Source organism: Eriocheir sinensis, chromosome 37, assembly GCF_024679095.1.
Source record: "Eriocheir sinensis breed Jianghai 21 chromosome 37, ASM2467909v1, whole genome shotgun sequence".
Taxonomy (NCBI): Eukaryota; Metazoa; Arthropoda; class Malacostraca; order Decapoda; family Varunidae; genus Eriocheir; species Eriocheir sinensis.
This window is the reverse complement of record NC_066545.1, coordinates 11980665-11993313: the sequence shown is the minus strand read 5'-3', so window position 1 is coordinate 11993313 and position 12649 is coordinate 11980665. Positions and strand designations below refer to the sequence as shown.

At 42.9% G+C, this 12649-nt stretch overlaps 1 protein-coding gene across 3 annotated transcripts in view; it reads right to left on the bottom strand.

The window, feature by feature from the left end:
* LOC127008251 (ligand-gated ion channel 4-like) overlaps positions 1-12649 on the bottom strand; it is a 54489-nt gene that overhangs the window by 4847 nt on the left and 36993 nt on the right. For 2 of the 3 annotated variants that reach the window (XM_050880003.1, XM_050880001.1), the window contains exons 5-11: positions 11905-12014; positions 9953-10136; positions 7444-7618; positions 6437-6616; positions 5560-5834; positions 4485-4570; positions 862-897 (exon numbers count right to left, since the gene is read on the bottom strand). In XM_050880003.1, the coding sequence (XP_050735960.1) occupies positions 862-897; positions 4485-4570; positions 5560-5834; positions 6437-6616; positions 7444-7618; positions 9953-10136; positions 11905-12014 (1046 nt within the window). The remainder of the gene's footprint in view (positions 1-861; positions 898-4484; positions 4571-5559; positions 5835-6436; positions 6617-7443; positions 7619-9952; positions 10137-11904; positions 12015-12649) is intronic. The other variant, XM_050880004.1, reaches the window with a different exon arrangement.

The window sequence follows — 12649 nt, the reverse complement described above, 5'->3', positions numbered from 1 at the left end:
CAGACAGGAAGGAAAGAAGGAAGGTGAGGTACAGGTGGGAAGGTGTGGGAAGGTGAAATACAGACAGGAAGGAAAGAAGGAAGGTGAGGTACAGGTGGGAAGGTGTGGGAAAGTGAAATACAGACAGGAAGGAAAGAAGGAAGGTGAGGTACAGGTGGTGGGAAGGTGTGGGAAGGTGAAATACACACGGAAAGGAAAGGAAGGTGAGATACAGGTGGGAGAGAAGACGGAGTGAAGTACAGGTGGGAGGCATGGACAGGTGTGAAGGGGAAAGTGTGGGGAGGTATTAAGCTGAGTGAGGTGAGTGGGGTATAGGTATGAAGGAATGAGGCTAGGTGAGTTATGGGTAAGGTGTGCTATGGGTGGGAAGGAAGGAAGGGTGGGCTCCAGGAAAGGGTGTTAGATGCTAAGGTAAGGTGTTAAAAAGGGCATTAGGTCATTCATGAGGAGATTAGGATTTCAAGAAGGGGTTAGGAGTTAAGGAAAAGGGTTAGGACTTATATAAGGGATCATGGGAGACAGTTAAAGGGATTAGTTTCTCCTATTCTTTTCCCCCTTTCTAATCTATGCATCTATCTTCATCTCCTTCGTCTTCTCCTCTTCCTCTTTCTCTCCTCCAACTCCCAACCTATTTTCGTTTTTTTGTAGGTGGTCTTTACTTAATTAATGTGTGACCTGTCTGTCTGTCTGTCTGTCTGTTTGTTTACCTTTCTCCGTTGAAAAAATAAAAGAATGTAGAAAGATAACATTGTGGGCGGTGTGTGTGTGTGTGTGTGTGTGTGTGTGTGTGTGTGTGTGTGTGTGTGTGTGTGTGTGTGTGTGTGTGTGTGTGTGTGTGTGTGTGTGTGTGTGTGTGTTTACCTCTTAATGCTGGTCCTCCTCCTCAGGTTCTCTTGGCTGCACAAACAAACAAACAAACAAACGTAAGACAAAGTAAACAGCATATCTCCTACGAGTAATAATAATAATAATAATAATAATAATAATAATAATAATAATAAAGAAACATTATACATCAAGAAAATAATAGGAAAATATCCATAAAAAAAATCCAGGTATGTAAAAGGTAAAAAAAAAAAGACAGAAAAAATTAAATGCATAAAAAAGATAAATCAAAGAAGAAAATATAGAAAAACGAAAAGAGAAACGGGAAAAAAAGAAAAAAGAAAGAAAAATAGATTAGAAAAAGAAAAAGGGGAAAAAAGAAAAAAACAGAAGAAAAAAGATGAGAAAAAGAAAACGGAAAAGGGAAAAAAACGAAAGAAAAATGATAAGAAAACTGAAAAGAAAAAAGGGAAAAAATAATAAACGAAAGAAAAAAAGATAAGAAAAGAAGAAAGAAAAAGAGGAAAAAAAAGAAAGGAAAAAGGCAAACAAAGACAAGAAGCAAAAATCATGAGAGAGGGAGAAAGATAAAGAAAGAAAAAAATAATTAAACTAGTAAATAAATAACAGAAAGAAAAAAAAAGAAAAAAAATAACACAACCAAACCAACAAACTAACACACACGAGTATCATCACTTTGCCCTCTCAGTCACCCGGAATAAAGTTTGTTTGTCTGTTTGTTAGTTTACCTTCAGCAGAGGCCTGGAAGGGGGGCTGTGTGTGTGTGTGTGTGTGTGTGTGTGTGTGTGTGTGTGTGTGTGTGTGTGTGTGTGTGTGTGTGTGTGTGTGTGTGTGTGTAAAGGAAATAAGAATAACAAATTAAACAAAAATAAAAAAAATCAAGACGCATTACAGAATTACAAAAAAAAAATAATCATAATAATTCATCAGTTTCATTGTATCTCAACAGAACGTGAAAAAAACACATAATTACTACTACTACTACTGCTCCTACTACTACTACTACTACTACTACTACTACTACTACTACTGATACCGATAAACAATAATAACAAAAACAATAACATCAACAACAACAACAACAAATAATAATAATAATAATAATAATAATAATAATAATAATAATAATAATAATAATAATAATAATAATAATAATAATAATAATAATAATAATAATAATAATAATGATAATAATAACAATAATAATAACAACTAAAGGTCACCTGCACTGCCTCGTTGACCTCATTAATGACGGCGTTGTACCACTGCGAGAGGTCAAAGGTCAATTACACACACACACACACACACACACACACACACACACACACACACACACACATTCATTGCTTCCTCTCCTCTTCCATATCATTTTTTTCTCTCTCTTCCTTTGATGAATCACCCTCTTCTTCCTCTTCCTCTTCCTCCTCCTCCTCCTCCTCCATACACCCATCGCTTCCTCCTCTCTTCCATATCCTTCTGTTTGTATGGTCAGGAGGAGGAGGAAGAGGAGGAGGAGGAGGAGGAGAAGGGGGGGAAGGGGGAGGGGGAGGAGGAGGAGGGGGAGGAGGAGGAGGAGGAGGAGGAGGTGGGGGGAAAGGGAGGGGAGGCTCATTAAGGAACAGGCGCTGGCATATTAATGGAGAGAGAGAGAGAGAGAGAGAGAGAGAGAGAGAGAGAGAGAGAGAGAGAGAGAGAGAGAGAGAGAGAGAGAGAGAGAGAGAGAGAGAGAGAGAGAGAGAGAGAGAGAGAGAGAGAGAGAGAGAGAGAGAGAGAGAGAGAGAGAACTACGCATTATTTCAAAGGTTCTTATTATCACAAAAGGGATGAACGAGGGAAAGCTAATGTGTATGTGTGTGTGTGTGCGTATCTGTGTGTGTGTGTGTGTGTGTGTGTGTGTGTGTGTGTGGCTTTTGTCTTGTGTTTCCTCCCCTTCGTTTTATGGCTACTCTCTCTCTCTCTCTCTCTCTTTGTCTTGGTGAGTGACGCGGAAATTGTTTGGATAATTTATATAGGCAAGATTAGTGTGCGTGTGTGTGTGTGTGTGCGTGTGTGTGTGTGTGTGTTGAAGGAGTGTGTGTGTGTGTGTGTTGAAGGAGACGTCTAAATAAAGGGAAAGGGAAAGGGAGGAAAAAAGGAGAAGGAGGAGGAAGAGAGAAAGGGAGGAGAAGGGGAGGAAGAGAGAAAGGAGGGGGAAGGGGAAGGTGAAGGAGGGAAGAAGAGGGGGGGGGAAAGGAAGAAGAAAGGTGGAAGAAAGAGAAGAAGAAATGGGCATGAAGGAAGGAAAGGAAGAGAATGAAGAAGGGGAGAAAGGAAGGGGGAGGAAAGAGGTGGGAGAATAGGGAGAGAAGAATGGGATGAAGAGAAGGGAGAAAAGGGGGTGAATGGGGAGGAAAGGGGTGGGAGAAGGGGAGAAAAGAATGGGATGAAGAGAAGGAGAAGGGAGAGAGAAGAGGGGTGAAGAGAGGGGAGAAAGAAAGGGGAAAGGGGAAAAAAGGTGAATAAGGGGTTGGAGGGGGAGTAAGAAAGAAGAAGGGGAGGAAAAAGGGGATTAAAGGGGAGAAAAGAATGGGGAGGAAAGAGAAAGGAACTGGGGTAGGAAAGGGTGGGAGAATGGGGAGGAAAAAGGGATGAAAAGAGGGGAGAAAAGAAGGGGGAGGGAGGGAGAAAAGGAAAGGGGTGAAGGGAGAAAAAGGAAGGGGAAGGAAAAGAGGGGAGAAAAGAAGGGGGGAGGGAGGGGAGAAAGGAAAGGGGGTGAAGGGGGAGAAAAGAAGGGGAAGGAAAAGAGGGGAGAAAAGAAGGGGGGAGGGAGGGGAGAAAGGAAAGGGGGTGAAAGGGGAGAAAAGAAGGGGAAGGAAAAGAGGGGAGACGAGAAGGGTGGAGGGAGGGGAGAAAGGAAATGGGGTGAAGGGGGGAGAAAAGAAGGGGAGGAAAAGAGGGAGAAAGAAGGGGGAGGGAGGGGAAAGGAAAGGGTGAAGGGGAGAAAAGAAGGGGAAGGAAAAGAGGGGAGAAAAGAAGGGGGGAGGGAGGGGAGAAAGGAAAGGGGGTGAAAGGGGAGAAAAGAAGGGGAAGGAAAAGAGGGGAGAAAAGAAGGGGAGGAAAAGAGGGGAGAAAAGAAGGGGGAGGGAGGGGAGAAAGGAAAGGGGGTGAGGGGAGGAAATGGGGGAGTAAGGAGTGTCTGTACCGCGGGAAGCCATTACGTGTTTCAGAATGGGGCGGGGAGTGAATTATTTAATGGTCACTCCTCCCATAATTAATCTCTCTCTCTCTCTTCTTTTCCCCTTATTTTTCATCCCCACACACTTCCTTCCTCTTCCATTCTCTAATTCTCATCTTCTTTCATCCTATTCACATTTTCCCCTTCCATTTCTCTCCCTTTTCCCATTCCTTCTCTTCCATCCCTTCACACCTTTTACATTTGGCCAATATCTCCCTACGATCCCCTTTCTATCCCCTTCCTTTTCCTTCCTTTCCCCTCACAATACCATCATTCTCGATCTATTTTTTCTTTCCCATCCCCTCACACCCTTCATTCTTATCCTGTCCCTTTCCTCCCCATCCTTTCCCATCATCCTTCCCCTCAAACATTCCCCCTCTTTCCCGCCCCTTCCCCTCATTCTTCCTCCCCACCTTCCCCTCACCTGGTTCCGGGCACGCCACCGTTCTCACACTTGGTCTCATCCTCCAGCAGACGGTCTCGCAGGTCACCGTGGGACGCGAACTCACCCTGGGGGAAGCGAAGAGAATGAGTTACTGAAGGGGAATGAGTGAGGTGAATGATGGGGGCTGGGGGATGAAGAAGTGAAGGATGGTGAGAAGGATGAGGGTGTTTTTAGTATGATGGGATGAAACGGGTGATGGGGGATGAATGAGGGGAATGATGGGGAATGGGGGGATGAAGAAGTGAAGGACGGTGAGAAGGATGAGGGTATTTTTAGTATGATGGGATGAAACGGGTGATGGGAATGAGGGGTGAGTGAGGGGAATGCTACCGATGAAGGGAATGATGGGGGTTCGAGGGTGAAGAGATTAAGCTGAAGAGGAAAACGAGGAGAATAAAAATGATGGGATGAAGCGGGTGATGGGGAATGAATGAGGGGAATGAGGGGTGAGTGAGGGGAATGCTACCGATGAAGGGAATGATGGGGGTTCGAGGGTGAAGAGATTAAGCTAAGAAAAATGAGGAGAATAAAAATGATGAGGGGAAGGACAGAGAAAGACAGAATAAGAAGATAAGGGAAGTGGAGGAAGAGAGGAAGAAGAGAAAATGACAAAATAATTCCTTCTTTCATTCCCATTCCCATCCGCGGCCCCTTCCCTCCTTCCCTCATCCTTACCCCTCCCCCCAAAATCAACCCCAATCCCTACTATCTCCCCTTTCCCTTTATTCCCTATTCTTACCACTTGAACCTTCACTCCACCCCCTCTTCCCTCACTCCCCTTCTCCCTCTTTCCTTCACCCCAGTCCCAAAACCTAACCTAACCTACCCTAACCTAACCTAACCTAACCTAACCTAGCCTTACCTAACCTAACCTAACCTAACCTAACCTAACCTAACCTAGCCTTACCTAACCTAACCTAACCTAACCTAGCCTTACCTAACCTAACCTAACCTAACCTAAATTCTTACCACTTTAACCTTCACTCCACCCCCTCTTCCCTCACTCCCCTTCTCCCTCTTCCCTTCAACCCAATCCCAACCATCTCCCCCTTACCCCAGGCCCGCGAGGAGCCCCAGTGGCCGTCGTGGTTGTGGTCGTAGCGGTCGTCGTCGCGGCACCGGGCGGCGGGAAGCGGTGCCCCTGGCCGCCCATGGGGTCTGGAATGTCGAGGCGGATGCACATGATCCTCGCCAGGTAGCAGAAGACGACGCGCTTCACCAGGGCGGGCACCTCGCGGCCTCGCATGCCCCGGTGGTGGATGTTGAGCGTCACCACCGACAGCCCCGTGGCGAAGGAGACGAGCGAGATGGTGACCCCATAGTAAAGACCTGGGGGAGCACGGGGGTGAGGGGAGGAATGGGCGTGTACAACTCCCTTTACCCAATGTACGGTAATGTAAAGGCAAAATGCAGCAAGGTTGGGGTGGTCAACAAAAGTACCTTCATCCTTTTGAGACCATATATGTATAGTGTTATATGTATGTGTATATCTCAATAAATGTATCAAATCTAATCAAATCTCCACATCTTTCCAACACCCTAAGAAACTCACATCACCACCATCACCACCACCAGTCACTCACCAATCAACACTTTCAAAATACATCACCACCATATAACACCACCACCACCACATTCATCAGTCATCACCTCTATCACCACCCCTTCACCAGCATCACCACTCACTCACCAATCAAAACTTCACGAAACTCACATCACCACCATCACCAGTCCCACATCACTAGCCATCACCAGACACTCACCACTCACTCACCACTCAACAACCCCCAAATAACTCACAACCACACCAGTCACTCACCAATCACTCATCACTCAACAACCCCCCCAAAACTCACAACCACACCAGTCACTCACCACCATCACCATCACCCCCAATCACCACCCCTTGACCAGCATCACCAGCCACTCACCAATCAACGGCAGCTTCTCTGAGGTGGGCGGCATGGACTCGCCGATCACCATGAGGAAGACGGTCATGGAGAGCAGCGTGGTGATGCCGAGAGTCACCTTCTCGCCGGAGTCGCTGGGCATGTAGAAGCTCATTAGCGCGATGCCGGTGATCAGCACGCACGGCAGGATCAGGTTGAAGACTGCAGCGGAGGGAGAGAGAAAGTAGATGAGTGATTAGAAGGCTGAGTCGTTGGTTTGGTGTAGTTTGGTTTCGTTGAGTTTGGTCATATCAGGTTCGATTTAGTTGGATTTGGTTTACTTTAGTATGATCAGGTCGTCAGTCTTTGCTTTATTTTGTTTTGATTTATTTTGTTTGCTAGGGGCAAGTTTTGTTTTCCTTTTGTTCTGCTTAACTTGGTTTGCTGAGGTTTATTTGGCTTATTTTGTTTTGTTATGGATTGGTGTGGTTTGATTCAGCTTGGTTAGGTTTCGAAAGGTCAGGTTTTATTTAGATTAGTTTTGTTTGGTTTTATTTGACTTGGTTTGGTTTGGTTTGCTCAGGTAAGGTTAGTTCATGGTAGAAACTACAATCAAGGTAGAGACAGAGAGACAGATAACGTGATTAGTGAAGGTTGAGTTTTGTTTGGTTCGGTTAACTTTGGTTTGGTTTGGTGAGGTCAGGTTTAGTTTGGTTTGGTTAGGTCAAGTTTGGTTTGGTTAGGTCAAGTTTGGTTTGGTTTGGTTAGGTCAAGTTTGGTTTGGTTTGGTTAGGTCAAGTTTGGTTTGGTTTGGTTAGGTCAAGTTTGGTTTGGTTTGGTTAGGTCAAGTTTGGTTTGGTTTGGTTAAGTCGTTTGTTTGGGTTTAGTTTGGTTAGTTCAGGTTTTATTTGGATTGGTTAGTTTAAGTTTAGTTTAGTAAGATAAAAATACGCGAGGTTAGGTTAAGGTTAGAACCCTCAATTCTACTTTCAACCTTCCCTTTACCTCCCATCTCACCCCATACATCACTCCCACCCCCTTTCCCTCACCGTAGAAGAGTGGTCGGCGTCGCAGGATGATGTGGTAGGTGATGTCCGGGTAGGGCGCCTCGCAGCAGGAGTAGTAGACGACGTTACGCTCCACCACCATGTCCATCATGTCCCACTCCCCATTGGTCACGTAGTTACTCAAGTCGCCCTCCTCCGTCTGGATCACCAAGTTCACCTGGGCGTGGAGGGAGGAAGGTACGGTGAAGGTATGATGATGATGATGATGATGATGATGATGATGATAGTGGTGGTGAAAAAAAGGAGGAGAAAGAGGAGGGAGAGGAGGAGCAGCGCTAATGAGGGTAATAGGCTGAGCTACGAGGATGATGATGAAGTGAAAGAAAAAATTATGAAGGATAGATAGGAGGAGGAAGAGGATAAGGATGATGATGATAATGATGATGCTGATTATGATTATGAGGAGAAGAAAATGATAATGCAACTAATAGGATGAGATACGGAAATTTGATGATGTAGATGTGAGAGAAGAAAGAAATAATAAAGGATAGGTAAAAATAAAAAGGAGGAGGAGAAGGAGGAAAAAGTGTTAACGAGGATGATAGGATAAGAGACTGAAATTTGAGGCGGAGGATGTGAAAGAAGAGAGAAATAATATACGGTAAGCTAAGGAGAAGAAGAAAGAGGAGGAGCAGGAAAAGGAGGAGGAGAGGAAAGTAAAGATGGGTGGAAGACAAGAAAGTGAGGAAGATAACAGAATGAGAGGAGGAAATGAAATATGTGGGAGAAGAAAAAAAATAATGAAGGGTCAGGAGGAGTAGGAAAAGGAGGAGGAGAAGAAAGTAAAGAAAGGTGGGAGACAAGAAAGTGAGGAAGATAATAACATAATGAAAGGAGGAAATGTGATATGTGGGAGAAGAAAAAAAATAATGAAGGGTAGACTTAGTTAGATTATTTGTATTTGGTGAACCAGACAACACAATGGCAACACAAACTAACCAAACAATGCCCGCAACACGATACTCCTATGAAGAGAAATGCAGTTGATGTTTGTTTACCAGTGAAAGGGATGAAAGCGAGTGGCCAGGTCAGGTTAGAGTGGCTTAAATAGATAGATAGATAGATAGATAGTTGGTTAGATAGACAGATAGATAGATAGACAGGTAGGAAGGTAGGTAGGTAGATAACGAAATAAATAAAAGAGATAAATAAATACAGAAAGACAAAGGGAGAGAAAGTTAGACAGATAAAGCAAGGGAAGAAAATATGGAAGACGAAAAAAAAAAAAAATAAATAAAAACTGAAAAGAAAAATCCAAATATATCATCCTCTCTCTCTCAGAATTTTAAAACCATTTCACGTGCTCAAACTCAACCCGGATTTAAGAACGCACTTGCCACGCCTCCTCCTCCTCCTCCTCCTCCTCCTCCTCCTCTTCCTCCTCCTCTTTTCTCATCTTCCTATCTCTCCTTTTACCTCCTCTTAATTCTTCCCTCATTTATCTTCTTTATCATTTTCCTTTCACTATTCGTTCTCTTCCTCTTATCTTATCTTGTCTCTACTTTCCTTTTTTATGTAGTTATTTTCTTCCTTCTTTCTTTCTCTTTCTTCATTATCTTCTGCTGTTGTCTTCTTTCTCTCTCTCTTTAATAATATATAGTCCTTTTTTTTCCTTCTTTTTACTCTCGCTCTTGTTCCTTCCTCCATTATTTTTCTTCTCCTTTTTCTTCCCTCTTTATCTTCTTTTCCCTTTCTCTACTCATCATAGTTTTCTTCTTCTCTACTTTCTTCTCCTTTTTAATCTTCTTTTCTTCATCATCATCATCTTCATCTTCTTCTACTTTCCTTCTTTTTCCTTTTTCTTTTATTCTTGTCTTCCCCTTCCTCCTCCTCCTCCTCCTCCTCCTCCTCTTCCTCTTCCTCCTCCTCTTCCTCCTCCTCCTCCTTCTGTTCCTTCATTAATTTTCTCGTTCAGGGGAATGTGAAAGGTTGGACGCACCTGCCTACCCCCCCCCTCACCTGGCGAGAGAGAGAGAGAGAGAGAGAGAGAGAGAGAGAGAGAGAGAGAGAGAGAATACGAAAAAACCGTTCCTCATACACACAATATCTATCCCCCTCCCCCTTACTCTCTCCTCCCCTTCCTTATCCCCCTTAATAAGAGAAAGAAAGAAAGAAAGAAAGAAGAAAGAAAGTAAACAAAACACACAAAACATACCTGTTACCCCTTACTCTCCCCTTCCTTTATCCCCGCACAAGAAAGAAAGAAAGAAAGAAAGAAAGAAAGAAAAAGAGAAAGGAAAGAAAGAAAGAAAGAGAAAAAAAAGAAAGGAAGAAAGAAAAAAACATGAATTCCCTCGAACTTCCCATAATTGAAAGAAAAAAATGGCAGAGAGAAAGAGGGAAAGAAGAGGAAGAGAAAGAAAGAAAGAAAAGGAAGAAAAATAAAGAAATAAAGAAAACAAAACACACACTATACCTATTACCTGCTACTCCTCCTACACCCCTTTGAACTCCCCCCTTCTCCCCCCCCACCCCCCCACCCCCCGCTCACCTGGAAGCCGTCGTAGGTCCAGGAGGCGAACTTCATGACGCACTTCTGCTCGTCGAAGGGGAAGAACTCGACGTTGATGGAGCAGGAGGAGCGGAAGATGGCGGAGGAGAGCCAGGTCACGTTCCCGTCCGCGGTCACGATGATGTTAGTGCTTAAGATGGCGTTGTTGTACTGGCTGTCCGCGCTGGGGGAGGGGGAGGGAGGGGGGGAAGGAGGGGGGAGGTAGGGTTTGTGAGACAGTCTGGGCATGGAATTGGTGAGAACTTATCATTATCATTGGGCGTCAAGGGAAAACTGAAAAGAAATTGATTGACCCAAATTAAGTCATCTCGCTAAAAAAAAAAAAAAAATAGACTGGTAGTAAAGCAAAAAAATATAAAAGGGAGAGTGAACTTTTGTAAGACAGTCTGGGCATGGAATTGGTGAGAACTTATCATTATCATTGGGCGTCAAGGGAAAACTGAAAAGAAATTGATTGACCCAAATTAAGTCATCTCGCTAAAAAAATAAGAAAAAAAAAATAAGACTGACAGTAAAACAAGAAAAATATAAAAGAGAGTGGCCTTTTCTTTCAAACTTATAATGTTTTAAAATTTCACCTGGAGGAAACTAGTATAATCGAATTGGCTTGCAAACATTGTGGATGGATACCAATGATAACATAAGAACGTAAGGAGTCTGTAAGAGGCCGGTTGGTTTGTAAGACAGTCTGGGCATGGAAATGGTGAGAACGTATTGTTATTATTGGGCGTTAAGAGAAAACTGAAAAGAAATTGATATACCCAAATAGTCATCTCGCTAAAAAAAAAAAGAATGGTAGCAAAACAAGAAAAATAATAAAAAAGAAAGAGTGGATTTTTCTTTCAAACTTATCATGCTTTAAACATTTACCTGGAGAAAACTAGTATAATCGAATTGGGTTGAAAATTTTTGTGGATATAGATACCAACTTTTACCTGAAGAAAACTAGTATGATCGAATTGTCTTGAAAACTTTTGTGGATAAAACCAATGATGCCTCAGCTATATATTATTTTTAAAGCTGAAATAAGGACAAAAATTAACCATGACAAGTTAGTTACAAGATAATCTGAGGATGCGATTGGTGAAAACTTGTTATAAGGAGAAAACTGGAAAATGAGCGTGGAATGGCTGACGAACACTATCAGCAAAATAAATGAAGGAAAAAACTCTTACCATCACTTTCATTCCACAAACAAGGTACCATCATCACTCTCATTCCACAAACAAGTCATCACTCTCATTCCACAAACAAGTCATCACTCTCATTCCACAAACAAGGTACCATCATCACTCATTCCACAAACAAGATACCATCATCACTTTCACTCCACAAACAAGGTACCATCATCACTCTCATTCCACAAACAAGGTACCATCATCACTCTCATTCCACAAACAAGATACCATCATCACTTTCACCCCACAAACAAGGTACCATCATCACTCTCATTACACTAGCAAGCCTTTATCATTCCTTTCATCACACAAAAGAGCCATCACCATCAATATCATCTCACCAACAAATCACCATCATCACTTTCATTACACGTACAAGCAATTCGTCATCACATTTACCACAGATGCAAGTAGCTCATCATCACTTTCACTACATAAGCAAGCCACCATCGTCTTTTTCACTATCAAAACAGTAACGCATTCATTTTCATCATCACTTTCATCACACGGAGAAAAGATACCACCATCTCAAAAAAAGCTATCACCATCACTTTCATCACACAAACGAGGCAACCCACCACCACCATCATCACTCTCACTACAGAAACAACACACCATCATCATCACTTTCACTACATCAAACAACACACTATCATCATCACTCTCACCACAGAAACTACCCACCACCATCATAACTCTCACCACAGAAACAAAACACCACTACCACCACCATCACCATCACCACACACTCACTTGTTATAAAGGATGATGTCAGGCTTCCACAGCTTCTCGGCAGGTAAGCGGATCACCTGGATGTTGCCGAAGTCTGAGGCGTTCCACTGTAAACTGTAGTCCAGCCACATCTGGGAAAGGGAAAGTGGAGGTGAGGTGACGGTGGTGGTGGAGAAGAAGAAAAAGAAGAAGAAGAAGGAGAGGAACAAGAACAAGAAGAACAAGAACAAGAAGAAGAACAAGAAGAACAAGAACAAGAACAAATGAAGAAAAATAAAATAATAATAAGAAAAAGGAAAAGAGAAGAACAAAAGCAAGAAGAACAAGAACAAGAATAAGTAACAGAGGGAGGAGAAAAAGAAAAAGAAGAAGAAGAAGAAGAGAAAGAAGAAGAAGAAGAAGAAGAAGAAGAAGAAGAAGAAGAAGAAGAAGAAGTGGGCCATATCACACACAAAAGTAAATTAGATAAAAAAAAAAAATAGAAGCGACGAGAAACAAAAAAACTAATAAATCCGGCAAATTACAAGTTCCAATCTCTCTCTCTCTCTCTCTCTCTCTCTCTCTCTCTCTCTGTATGTATGTGCGATAAAAAAAAAAAAAGATTGCAATTGAATAAAAACCCCAATTGGCAACCTTCCCCATGCCAAGTCCAAGTAGCCAATCACGTCACGAGGGAAAGAAAACGCGATCAGGTCCCGTCCAATCAGCGTCAGAATTACAAAAAATAGCTGAAAAATAGGGGAGACTTAGGAGGAAATGGAAATGT